General features: G+C 39.5%; 1 protein-coding gene across 5 annotated transcripts in view; it reads right to left on the reverse strand.

Annotated features, from left to right (window-relative positions):
* Positions 1-13,341, reverse strand: part of dmd (dystrophin) — a 217,575-nt gene that overhangs the window by 13,637 nt on the left and 190,597 nt on the right. For 3 of the 5 annotated variants that reach the window (XM_063010432.1, XM_063010434.1, XM_063010435.1), the window contains one exon: positions 6,798-6,918. The exons of 1 other annotated variant lie outside the window; for it this stretch is intronic. In XM_063010432.1, the coding sequence (XP_062866502.1) occupies positions 6,798-6,918 (121 nt within the window). Of the gene's footprint in view, positions 1-5,859; positions 6,428-6,797; positions 6,919-13,341 lie in introns of those variants that run through there. One more of the 5 variants, XM_063010433.1, reaches the window with a different exon arrangement.

Consider the following 13,341-nt stretch of genomic DNA (forward strand, 5'->3'; position numbering starts at 1 on the left):
ACATTTTTTTTTTCATTTATTATCTAGTTTGTAAATGCGCTTTGGCAATACAAATGTGAATATTTGTCATGCTAATAAAGCACTTTTTGAATTGAATTGAAAATTGAGAGAGAGAGAGAGAGAGAGAGAGAGAGAGAGAGAGAGAGAGAGAGAGAGAGAGAGAGAGAGAATGTTTCGCAAATTTCGGTTCGTAATCGGTTTGTTTGTTTGTTCGTAACTCAAGGGTCTACTGTTTTTACTTACAGCTAAATTTCATAGCTGCACCCTGGTTCATCTTTAGATAATGTTATTCTTTATTACATATTTCAGTACTTATATTCTTAAATGTGTGCCAACTGAATTGATTTGCCTGACCAGAGTCAGTTGGCTCCTTCTTAAATCTTCTCTACTCTGCCACAGCCATTGTGATTGTGCAGATTTTCCCACACTGCTGCCCACTAATGCTTAGAATTCTCAGTGTCCTCCACAGCAACTGCCTGAAAAGCCTCTGGCATCAGCCACCAGTGACAGGCACTTTGTTTTCTATCCTGCTCAACAGTACTTATCACCAAGTGGTAGGAATTTGTGTAGTTCCCTCTTTTGTAAATGCCTTCCCTGTCCGTTCTTCCCAAGGCACTGCCAGTTTTTGTCACTTCTGGTCTATATTATATTGAAGATGAGTCACTGTCGGATGTCCACCCACACTTCCCAGTTGGTGTCTATCTGGAGTATGCCATTGCTATTGATATTAAAGTTCTTAAATACTGGATGTACTGTATTTAAGGGCTTTCTAGATTATCCTGTTTTCTTTGTTGATTTCACTGAACATATTAATAGTATTAATATTAAAGGTTTTTTTTCATCCCAGTCGGCTAGAGAAGACATCTAAGACATTGCACAGTTTAAAACTTATTCTACTGATATCCATTAACTACAACTACACTTGATCCTCCCTATTACCACATCCACCATCTTTGATGCACCATTCTCACTGCTATCCTTTGCTTCTCCACCATGTGCCTTACCTTAGACTGGATCATACAATAAGTGGGGAGATACAATAAGTGCAATCACAATTCACAATGTAAAAATTACATTACTTACTTGTAATTTACTTGTCAGTTATATGACCCCCCCTTGTAGATACTTGCTTGATGTTTAAATTTGGTCTGGGTGGCCCTAATTCATTAGTTGCTAATTTATCCTGATTACTACGACGACTGAATGGCATTTCCCTTAATGACATGATGGAGTTGCTCCAAACTGAGGTAATGGTAGTCATGTTGACGAGATCGCTAGCTGCTCCAATTATTGCTACACCAGGTTACGTGTGACGCAAGCACGTATGTGCGAGCCCTCCCGGAACCCATACAGAATGTATTGCAGTGCCTACAGTTAAAAAAAAAAGTGCCTTAATATGAGAGTCTATCAGAGCAATCCGGGCGATTCTCAGTCAGACTGAAATCGCCCAAAAGGGGCGGTACTGTACGGAACACAACTCGACGCTGATTGGACTACGATATTCGGAGGCAAGACAGAGTTTAACACTGGTTGAATGTGATAGAAAAATTTCTTCCCTTTCGCCCTTTGGTGGTGCGTCGCCTGATCACCCTAAGCAACGAGTCGCCCATGCCGTGAAGTGCACCAAATGCCTCACCTAGGTCACCTCGATCGCTTCAGCTACTCCTTTAAAATGGAGATGTACAGTAGTTCGGTCCTTGAGCTACAAGGGTAAATGTGTTTCGGGTACATGTAGCCATTTTTAAGCCCCCCGCTGATCTTTCTTTTCATTGTTTTTATATTGGTCATGGTATCCTGGGCCGTTTGTATCCAGAAATGGGGACTTGAGTCTGCGAAGTCGCACACACAGCGACTTCAGACTCGACTCAGACTCGTTTCAAATGACTCGGACTCGACTCATGACTTGCAAAAAAAATGACTAAACAACAAGAGTCGGTAGCCTCAGCATGTATTAACATTAGTTACATGTGACAAGTTCACTTCATTTGTACATTTTCGTTACCTTTGGTTTGGAATCTCACTTAAAATGGTGGAATACCCCACATAGTGCACTTCACAGGAACAACTGGGTTAAATGGAACGCTCCTACAGAATTCGCGCTAATGGTTGAAAGCGCTTTCTGAATCAATCAGACCTTCTGATTGTAATTTCTAGTAAGAAATGCTGTTATTTGCATTTATTCAGTTTGCGTCACACAGATGATGGTCAATAAAACGCTTGATTGGCTTTCTAACGAGTTCGTGTTTTACTTCACAACCGGGAAAAGTTTGGAGGTTTTTAATTATAAGCACATTTACAAAATAATGGATTATATTCCTAATGGGACACACGGTTATAAATTTAATAGCATCTGGAAGAACATAAGCAAAGGTAAGCAGTGGTTATGATTTTTTTGGCCACTGTGCCATGATTTATTGTGCACTTTTGTTTTACAGTGAAAACAAAATGCATTAGTTTAAGCTTTTAACTGGTACCTTCTCGTTACGGAAATTACATTCATTTGCACAATGACTAGGAAAGTAAAGGCACTAAGTAAAACGGTAAAACACAGTTGCTAATCTGTTGTTTTTTTATCTGAACTTACATATTTGTTTATTTCTATGCTACATTTCGTGACTTGACTCGGACTCTAGCCTAACGACTTGTGACTTGACTCGGACTCTAGCCTAAAGACTCGTGACTTGACTCTGATTCGTATTTTGTGACTTGTGAACATCTCTGTTTGTATCCATCCTTTACATCCTCTCTTTAGCATGGTACTTTACCTGCCTTATTAACATGGTGTCCTTGAGGGTGTAGTTGAACCACTATTCCAGATGTTTTGTCCCCCTCCCTCTTTTAACCCAATGTAGTTGTTTCCAATTCTTCCATTGTATATCCAATACTGCAAACACCTCCCGTTCTGGCTAAGGACACTGGCTAAGATCATATATGTGCCACCCCTGACACATGCAGTCATTGGCTGTTTCTTATTGCTGCTGCTGGTGGGTTCCCACACACAGCTGTTTCACATACAGAGAGACATGCTATGTGCCATGTGACTCCCCCTACCGTGACAATGCCCATACCAGCCCCAGAGTTTGTATGACACAGTGGCAGCTAGGATGAACCCCATGCAAAGAACCTCTCCTCAGACACAGTCAGCTAATCTATTGGATGACCAATCAGATTGATAGCACTTCTGAGATTCAAACCCATCAGCCTGAATACTCAAGCTTCTATTTGATCTTAAACCAGATGCTAATGTCCATTATTTCGTTAGGACCAGCCCTCTGAATTTGCTTGGTTTAAAGGTCATATGACCCATGTCACAAGCAACTGTGTTATGGTCATACATTTACATTGTGGCATTTAGTGGATGCTTTAATCCAAATTGACTTACAATTGTTACTGAATACAATGCAAGCAATTGTGGGTTAAGGGCCTTGCTCAAGGGCCCAAAAGTGGCAACTTGGCAGAGGTGGTGATTGAACAAGCAGCCTTTTGATTACCGGTCCAGTACTTTAACTGTTTAGCTACCACTGCTGTTATAAAGGTTTGAAAAGGAGATTGTTGCACTTTTAACTTCATGCCAATCAAGTAAACTGGTGAACAACACCTCTACAATTGTGCAGCCTATTATAAGGGCAATATTTAGAATCAGTCGTACTCTTTTTTATTTTTTTTATTTTGTTTATGCATTTTCTCCCCCCCCCCCTTTTTCTCCCTTTTAGCGTGTCCAATTGCCTGATTGCATCATGCTTCCTCTCCACCAATGCGGATCCCCGCTCTGATTGAGGAGAATGAAGCTAACCCACGCCCCCTCTAACACGTGGGCAGCATGCCGCATGCATCTTGTCACCTACACTTTGACGAGTGCAGTGTAGCTCAGCTTTGTGTACAGAGAGAGACACCCTGAGAGCACTCTTTCCCCATTTCTGTGCAGGCGCCATCAATAAGCCAGTAGAGGTCGTAATTGCACCAGTCATGAGAGAGAGACCCCATCTGGCTTAGTCCCGCACATGTCTGAACAACAGGCCAATTGTTGTTCATGTGGCCGCTCAGCCTTAGCCGGCAGGCAGAGCTGAGATTCGATAGGATGTATTCGAGATCCCAGCTCTGGTTCCAGCGTGTTTTTACCGCTGTGCCACCTGAGCGGCGAATCTGCTGTACTCTTTCTCTGCATTTTAAACCTCTCACAGCCCAGACTGCCTTCAATTTTTTACTTCTCCTGTTTACATCTGTTCACTATCAAAGAGATTGTTGTTGCTAACAATCTGGCACCTGTTTTCTAAATTGTTATGAGCCACTTTTTATGCTGTCCCAAATTTTAGTGCTTTTACAGTCTTTGACCGCCTGCTATTTCTCCTGGCATGGTTCCTTATCTGTCTCCTCCCTGTTTTAATTCCTTAGTACATTTCCACAACTGCACTTAAATGGAATTCGTGTCCAATTTCCTATTCAATTTTCTTGGCCTGGTCATCATCACTGTCTGATGATTTTTGTCTTAGTACATAATCCAGTTTCATTTGTGCCTCAGATAATGGACTGATGAAAGTGTGTTCCCCTTCAGTATTCAACATTTTATGCTAGAAAGCAGAATGGTTTTATCATTTATGGCATGTATATCAGAACCTAAATTATAAAAGTATCTCCACATCACTCTCAACTATCATATTTGAAACCAGCTGTTTTGCTGCTTAACCCTTTAATAGTCTTACTTTGAGTCTAAAAACCTGGGTAAAAATAAGCTATATTAAAAAAATCTTATTTGGGCTGTATCTACTTCTTGGTTGATATTTAATATATCGATAGATGACACTGTGGTTTTAAGAAAACAGCCGTTCTAACCTATATGTCAACTTAAAGCTAGCAGATGAAAAATCATCCATTAAAGTTGCATCATTTTTGTGATCATCTTAGCTGTTTGGTAAAGGCTCATTAAAGAATACTGTGTGCACTAGTATAAAAAAATATGAATTGTTTATTGTTGGTATAATCCCAAGGAACTAAGAAATGCAAAGAAATACTTTTTTTTTTTTACCATTATTTTCTTGGTGAGACCATTAAAGGGTTAAAAGGCTGAGATTTAGGAAGTGCAGTCCCTAAGACACATTAAAGGATGTCTGGATATTGTGTTTTGTGTGATCAATGCTATCAAAATTGAAAAGCAGCTCTGGCATCACACTTTACCAACAAGAAATTGTTTGTTGGACAATTATTTCTGGTATTCTGCTTACCAATAAATTTTTCTGCAGATTTAATATGAATTAATTAATATTATTTAGGTGGTGGATCATTCTCAGCACTGCAGTGACAATGACATGGTGGTGGTGTGTTGTGCTGGTATGAGTGGATTAGACACAGCAGCGCTGCTGGAGTTTTTAAATACTGTGTCCACTCTATTGGACACTCCTACCTAGTTTGTCCACCTTGTAGATGTAAAGTCAGACACGATCGCTCATCCATTGCTGCTGTTTGAGTCGGTCATCTTCTAGACTTAATAAAATAAAAGCTGAAACACTAAATCACTTGGTCTCCTTGGTGCCAAAACATCTTTTAAGTGTGGTGAAAAGGAATGGAAACATTACAAAGTGATAAATACTTTACTGTCCCAACTTTTTTTGGAATGTGTTGCAGACCTGAAATGCAGGAATGGATGTTTATTAATAAATGAAATGAAGTTGAGCAGATAAAACATGAAATATCTCAGGTTCATCCTGTCTGCAATCAAATAAATTATATATTATTAATATATTTGGAGTTATGTATATATATATATATATATATATATATATATATATATATATATATATATATATATATATATGAATTGAAATGAATTAAAAAGTGTAAAGCAATGCAATTGTTGCATGAGGATTGAACAGTTACAATTTATTAATGGTATACATTCACCCTTGTCAGATTAAACAAAATATATTGCTGCTAAATGTTCAAGGCACTTCAGTATTATTTGCCAATACATTTGTTTAATTAGAGCACTAGCACACGTGGGCTGGCAAAAAAAAAAATAAAACAACACACACACAGTTTTCTACAGAGCAAAAAAACAAGTGGGTTTAATTAATAAAAATAGCATGGTAGGTTCTTGAGACCAGCCTGGTTTTTATGCCATGTATTGAATGAATGATACAGAATGTATCATACATACAGAATCATAATACATTGTTTAAAGTTAACACAATTATGAGAAACACTACCTGAAACATATACGCTATATAGCCAAAACTATGTGGACACCTCTGTTTCAGCCACACTTATTGCTAACATTGCTAAAATGTGTAAAACCATTACATAAAGTAAATAATATGCTGCCACCATTCTGTGAGGCATAGCCCTTCTAGTCCAGCACTAAGCGAGGTCTATAAACACATAGTTTGGTGAGTTTGGTGAAGAAGAACTTCAGGGGCCTGAATACAGCCTTGATCTGTTGGCATAAATTGAAACGTTCATTACAAACCAGGGCTTCTCAATGAACATCAGTGCCTGACTTCACAAACGCAATGAATTCCACATAATTATATAATATGAACAGCTCTCCCAGACTCCTTCCCAACGCACTCGGTTTTGGGCTACGATTATCAACGTCAATGGCTGGTGTCCACATTTTTTGACCATATAGCGTATTTATTGTAAAGTGGCATTAATTGCTTAGTAAAGGTGAATTTATTTACTTTACATTCAAAGCTTAATATTTATTATTATTTAATAGCTCATTAAAATTAATTACTAAAATACTTAATTCTTAATAGAAAATCTTAACAGAAGTTTAGAGTTAAATTGTCAGGGAGATTTACCCATAGTCTCAGTGGTTTGGGTTGTGGCAACAAGCAGTGAGGCCAGGCTGGTGTCAGATCTCTGGGAGGCAGTTGAGGGAGAGGACAGGGGTGTGCCATTCACCTTCGACTCAGTCTGTGGCTAGGAAATAAGTGAAAAAGGAACCAGATCTATTAACCGATTGGATAAGAGCAATGTTTAGTATTTTGAAAGTCCTTTTCTTACTCTCATGCAGTTGATTGTAAAAAATTAAAAGCAGAAGTACAAACAAAGAGTAATGAAACTGTTCTTTAAAAGGGCTCGTCACTCAAATAAATGTACTTGTCTAAGAAGGCAACACATTCCAAAATGGGGGCAATGTAAGACTGAGAAGTCTGTGGACTGAACTGCTTTGGAATTTTCCATTAGTAAAAAGGTCAACTGGAAACAAATAATGGCATCATAATTATAAAAAAGCATCACTGAATGGATCAGTAGTTTAGTAATAATAATGCATTTAATTTATAGGCGCCTTTCAAAGCACTCAAGGGCACCTTACATCTTACAGAGCAGTTTAACAACAATACGCAGACAATGCAAGACATATACAATTAACACTGAACAATCAAGTGAATTAATGGTAGGCTAGTTTGAATAAGTGAGTCTTTAGGTGGGATTTGAAGGTGGAGAGGGAATCGAGAGTTCGAATTTCAAGCGGGAGAGAGTTCCAAATTATTCCCAGAATTGAACGCATCAGTTTTAGTGAGATTGCCCTTTGTACCCACAAGTAGAATTTCAGTTTTATCTGTGTTTAATTTTAGGAAGTTGTTTGAAAACCAAGCCTTGGTTTCAGATAAGCAGTCGGACAGAGAGGAAGGAGGAAGTGAAGCAGTAGCTTTGGTAGATAGGTATAGTTGTGTGTTGTCCGCATAACAATGAAATTGAATATTGTACTGTCTAAAAATTTGGCCAATGGGTAGTAGGTAAATTATTTACTAAGAATGGTTTTCCAAAGTAGTAATGGTTTAACAACAATATAGAGAAATTGCGTTAAGTGCAAGGCCAAAAACCAATACTGAATGTCCTTGACCTTCGATCCCTCAAATAGCACTGTATTAAAAACCAGCTTACTTCTGTAAAGAATCTAACCACATGAGCTTGGAGAAACTTTGGAAACTTGGAAAACCATTGTCAGTAAACACAGTCCATCACTGCATTTACAAACACTTCAGTATATAAAACTACATGTTTGAACAATATCAATAAACAATGCTCTAACTTCTCTCTTAATGCTGACATATCTGTACAGCTTATTTAAAATGATTCTAGATGCTGTGGGCTAAAACTCCACCTTTCAAATTTGTATTTATAGTCACTATCTGGTCTAAAGAAAAAAAACATCATTCTGATTGTTGTTAATGCAAATCTTTAAAGCAAGCATTTGTCACAAAGCAACATTTGACTTTGTAATAAGGTATAGGTGCTAGACTGGACAGCCTGCAGTTTAGACCTCTTTCCCAATAAAAACATGTGGCAAATTATGAAGCACAACATACAAAGGAGACCCTGGCTGTTAAGCAGATGGTGTTTTATTTCAAGCACGAATGGAAAAAATAATCCACTTAAATAACTACAACCATGTGTATTTTAAATGATCGCAGAATGTTGTTGAATTAAAAGTTAAAAAGAAATGATGTAGCAGCACAGAGGTAAAAATCTCGTTGTCCCAACTTTTCTTGGACCAATGCAGCCATCAAATTTAAAATAAGCATATATTTTCCAAATGAAAAGTTAAATAATGCAGTAGTTAAACATTAAGTATGTCTTTATACTGGTGCCAGTTGAATACTGGTCAAAATGATATTATCATGCATACTATTGCTAAGTTTTTATTTATATCTCTCCTGTTGTTGAAAGTATTCAGTGGTTTAGTAATTTGGAAGTGAACGATTAAAGAAATTAAACTGATTCTACAAAATTTAACAACATGCTCTCAGACAAAGCATATGGAAGGTAAAAGAAACACCAGCAGTCACTCAAAAAAGGTACAGGGCGATGTAAAACAGCATTAAGTTACACAAAGTTGCACAAATACTGTCACTGTCAAGTTAAATGATCACAGAGGTTTAATCTCACCACAGAAGGCAGAACATTCCTCTTCAAAATGCTTTGGTATTTCGGCAAACCCTTGTTGCCAGTTACATGGTCAAGATCGCCAGTTCCCACAGCAGAAAATCATCCCAACATTACTAACCTACCTCCATGCTTGACCATGGGGACAGTATTCTTCTGGTGATAAGCCTCACCATATTGTGCCAGACAAACCTCTAATCTTTATAGCCAAACAGTCTAGTTCTAATTTTGATCCATTACTTTATAGAACTGGGTCCCAGACGTCTGGAGGCCTGAACAAATTCCTTCTGCCATATTCCAGTCGACACTTCCTGTGCTTATTGGTCAAGAGAGGTTGGTGGTATATGTTGTGGAGTCCGGTCATGAAGTCCTTGGTTCCCAATGCTTAAATCATGTTTTAACCCAACTTTAGGTCATACAGAATAGCAATAGTTATTAGGTTCAGCATTATTATGAAGAGCTGAATAAGTGTGACTTGGCAGTACAAACAATGAATAGTATTTAGTTTTTAATTACATGAATAGTTTTTATTTATTACTGAACTTCCTTGAAAATGCTGTAAACAGAAACTTGGGCTTTTGATAAGTCTTTACAAACCAACTTCTCTTTGGTAATCTGAAATACCAAAATCATTAAAATATGTCAACAGTTCAGAGTACAGCATATTAAAATATAACCACATCATCTGTGTTTTTCCTCCAGATTCTCCTGAGACTCTGGCGTGAACCCTTTCACTGACCTGAAGCCCACAGGTTTGAGCCTGCCATGGCAACAATGCTCTGTGCTCTGCTTCTGTTTTAGTTTATCACTTTTGCACATTATATAATTGATCATTAACGCCTGGTTGTTGTATATGTTTAACTGTGCACTAAGCTACACTGATCAGTCATAACATTAAAACCACCTCACGGTCCATTTTAACAGCTCCACTTACCATACAGAAGCACTTTGTAGTTCTACAATTACTGACTGTAGTCCATCTGTTTCTCTGCATGCTTTTTAACCTGCTTTCAGCCTGTTCTTCAATGGCCAGGACCCCCACAGGAGCACCACAGAGCAGGTAGTATTTAGGTGGTGGATCATTCTCAGCACTGCAGTGACACTGACATGGTGGTGGTGTGTTAGTGTGTGGTGTGCTGGTATGCGTGGATCAGACAGAGCAACGGGCCCTTGAATAGTGCATGTATGCCTGTATGCACTTCAGACAACATATGGACATGCTTCTGATGAAATAAAGAATGGTGTCCAACAGGATCTCCTCCCAGACCTTAGATCAAGGCATCAATGAGCTCTTGGAGAGTCTATGGTGCTACTTTGCAGTTGGATACACTGACACAAAATGTCCCAGAGGCTCTCAATTGGATTCAGGTCTGAAGAATGTGATCAATGCCTTCATCATCCAGGACTGCCTACACACAGAGCCCACTGCACCAGCATGAAGTCTAACAATGGCCCTGAGGATTTTATCCTGGCATCTAACAGCAGTCGGGGTACCGCTGGCTATCATGTGGAGGTTTGTCATTACTGACCCACTGCCAAACCAATCATGCTAGATGATGTTGCAGGCAGCATAACGTTCACCATGTCATCTCCAGACTCCTTCACGTCTGCCATATGTGCTATAAAGAATGGGGTGCTGCATGATGCTGGGCTGTGAGCGCAAGTCGCACTAGAGGATGTCGGGACCTCATACCACTCTCAAATCCATCTGATCGGAAACATGCACACCAGTAGCCTGCTGAAGATAATTTTGTAGGGCTCTTGCACAGATCCTCCTGTTTCTCCTCGTAAAAAAGCAGATATTGGTCCTGCTGCAGCAGGGTTGATGCCCCTCTATGACCCAGCCCAGCTCTCCTTGCCTTCATTGAATCAACCATGTTTTCCTTATTTCTCTATTTTTATCATAGTGTATATATACACTGGTGCTGGTCATAAAATTAGAATATCATGAAAAAGTTGATTTATTTCAGTAATTCCATTTAAAAAGTGAAACTTGTATATTATATTCATTCATTACACACAGACTTATTTCTTTTAATGTTGATGATTATAACTGACAACTAATAAAAACCCCAAATTCAGTATCTCAGAAAATTAGAATATTACTTAAGACCAATACAAAAAAAGGATTTTTAGAAATGCTGGCCAACTGAAAAGTATGAGCATGTACAGCACTCAATACTTAGTTGGGGCTCCTTTTACCTGGATTACTGCAGCAATGCGGCGTGGCATGGAGTCCATCAGTCTGTGGCACTGCTCAGGTATTATGAGAGCCCAGGTTGCTCTGATAGTGGCCTTCAGCTCTTCTGAATTGTTGGGTCTGGCGTATCGCATCTTCCTCTTCACAATACCACATAGATTTTCTATGGGGTTAAGGTCAGGCGAGTTTGCTGGCCAATTAAGAACAGGGATGCCATGGTCCTTAAACCAGGTACTGGTAGCTTTGGCACTGTGTGCAGGTGCCAAGTCCTGTTGGAAAATGAAATCTGCATCTCCATAAAGTTGGTCAGCAGCAGGAAGAATGAAGTGCTCTAAAACTTCCTGGTAGACGGCTGCGTTGACCTTGGGCCTCAGAAAACACAGTGGACAAACACCAGCAGTTGACATGGTACTCCAAACCATCACTGACTGTGGAAACTTTACACTGGACCTCAAGCAACGTGGATTCTGTGCCTCTCCTCTCTTCCTCCAGACTCTGGGACCTTGATTTCCAGAGAGTGGCTTGACACAAGGAATGTGACAGCTGAAACCCATGTCTTGCATACGTCTGTGCGTGGTGGTTCTTGAAGCACTGACTCCAGCTGCAGTCCACTCTTTGTGAATCTCCCCAACATTTTTGAATGGGTTTTGTTTCACAATCCTCTCCAGGGTGCGGTTATCCCTATTGCTTGTACACTTTTTTCTACCACATCTTTTCCTTCCCTTCGCCTCTCTATTAATGTGCTTGGACACAGAGCTCTGTGAACAGCCAGCCTCTTTAGCAATGACCTTTTGTGTCTTGCCCTCCTTGTGCAAGGTGTCAATGGTCGTCTTTTGGACAACTGTCAAGTCAGCAGTCTTCCCCATGATTGTGTAGCCTACAGAACTAGACTGAGAGACCATTTAAAGGCCTTTAAAGGTGTTTTGAGTTAATTAGCTGATTAGAGTGTGGCACCAGGTGTCTTCAATATTGTACCTTGTCACAATATTCTAATTTTCTGAGATACTGAATTTGGGGTTTTCATTAGTTGTCAGTTATAATCATCAACATTAAAAGAAATAAACATTTGAAATATATCAGTCTGTGTGTAATGAATGAGTATAATATATGTTTCACTTTTTGAATGGAATTACTGAAATAAATAAACTTTTTCATGATATTCTAATTTTATGACCAGCACCAGTATATACAGGTCCTTCTCAAAAAATTAGCATATTGTGATAAAGTTCATTATTTTCCATAATGTAATGATAAAAATTTAACTTTCATATATTTTAGATTCATTGCACACCAACTGAAATATTTCAGGTCTTTTATTGTTTTAATACTGATGATTTTGGCATACAGCTCATGAAAACCCAAAATTCCTATCTCAAAAAATTAGCATATTTCATCCGACCAATAAAAGAAAAGTGTTTTTAATACAAAAAAAGTCAACCTTCAAATAATTATGTTCAGTTATGCACTCAATACTTGGTCGGGAATCCTTTTGCAGAAATGACTGCTTCAATGCAGCGTGGCATGGAGGCAATCAGCCTGTGGCACTGCTGAGGTGTTATGGAGGCCCAGGATGCTTCGATAGCGGCCTTAAGCTCATCCAGAGTGTTGGGTCTTGTGTCTCTCAACTTTCTCTTCACAATATCCCACAGATTCTCTATGGGGTTCAGGTCAGGAGAGTTGGTAGGCCAATTGAGCACAGTAATACCATGGTCAGTAAACCATTCACCAGTGGTTTTGGCACTGTGAGCAGGTGCCAGGTCGTGCTGAAAAATGAAATCTTCATCTCCATAAAGCTTTTCAGCAGATGGAAGCATGAAGTGCTCCAAAATCTCCTGATAGCTAGCTGCATTGACCCTGCCCTTGATAAAACACAGTGGACCAACACCAGCAGCTGACATGGCACCCCAGACCATCACTGACTGTGGGTACTTGACACTGGACTTCAGGCATTTTGGCATTTCCTTCTCCCCAGTCTTCCTCAAGACTCTGGCACCTTGATTTCCGAATGACATGCAAAATTTGCTTTCATCCGAAAACAGTACTTTGGACCACTGAGCAACAGTCCAGTGCTGCTGTTTCTGGTTCAAAAGTGGCTTGACCTGGGGAATGCGGCACCTGTAGCCCATTTCCTGCACACGCCTGTGCACGGTGGCTCTGGATGTTTCTACTCCAGACTCAGTCCACTGCTTCCGCAGGTCCCCCAAGGTCTGGAATCGGCCCTTCTCCACAATCTTCCTCAGGGTCCGGTCACC

Source organism: Trichomycterus rosablanca, chromosome 15 (assembly GCF_030014385.1).
Source record: "Trichomycterus rosablanca isolate fTriRos1 chromosome 15, fTriRos1.hap1, whole genome shotgun sequence".
Lineage (NCBI taxonomy): Eukaryota > Metazoa > Chordata > Actinopteri > Siluriformes > Trichomycteridae > Trichomycterus > Trichomycterus rosablanca.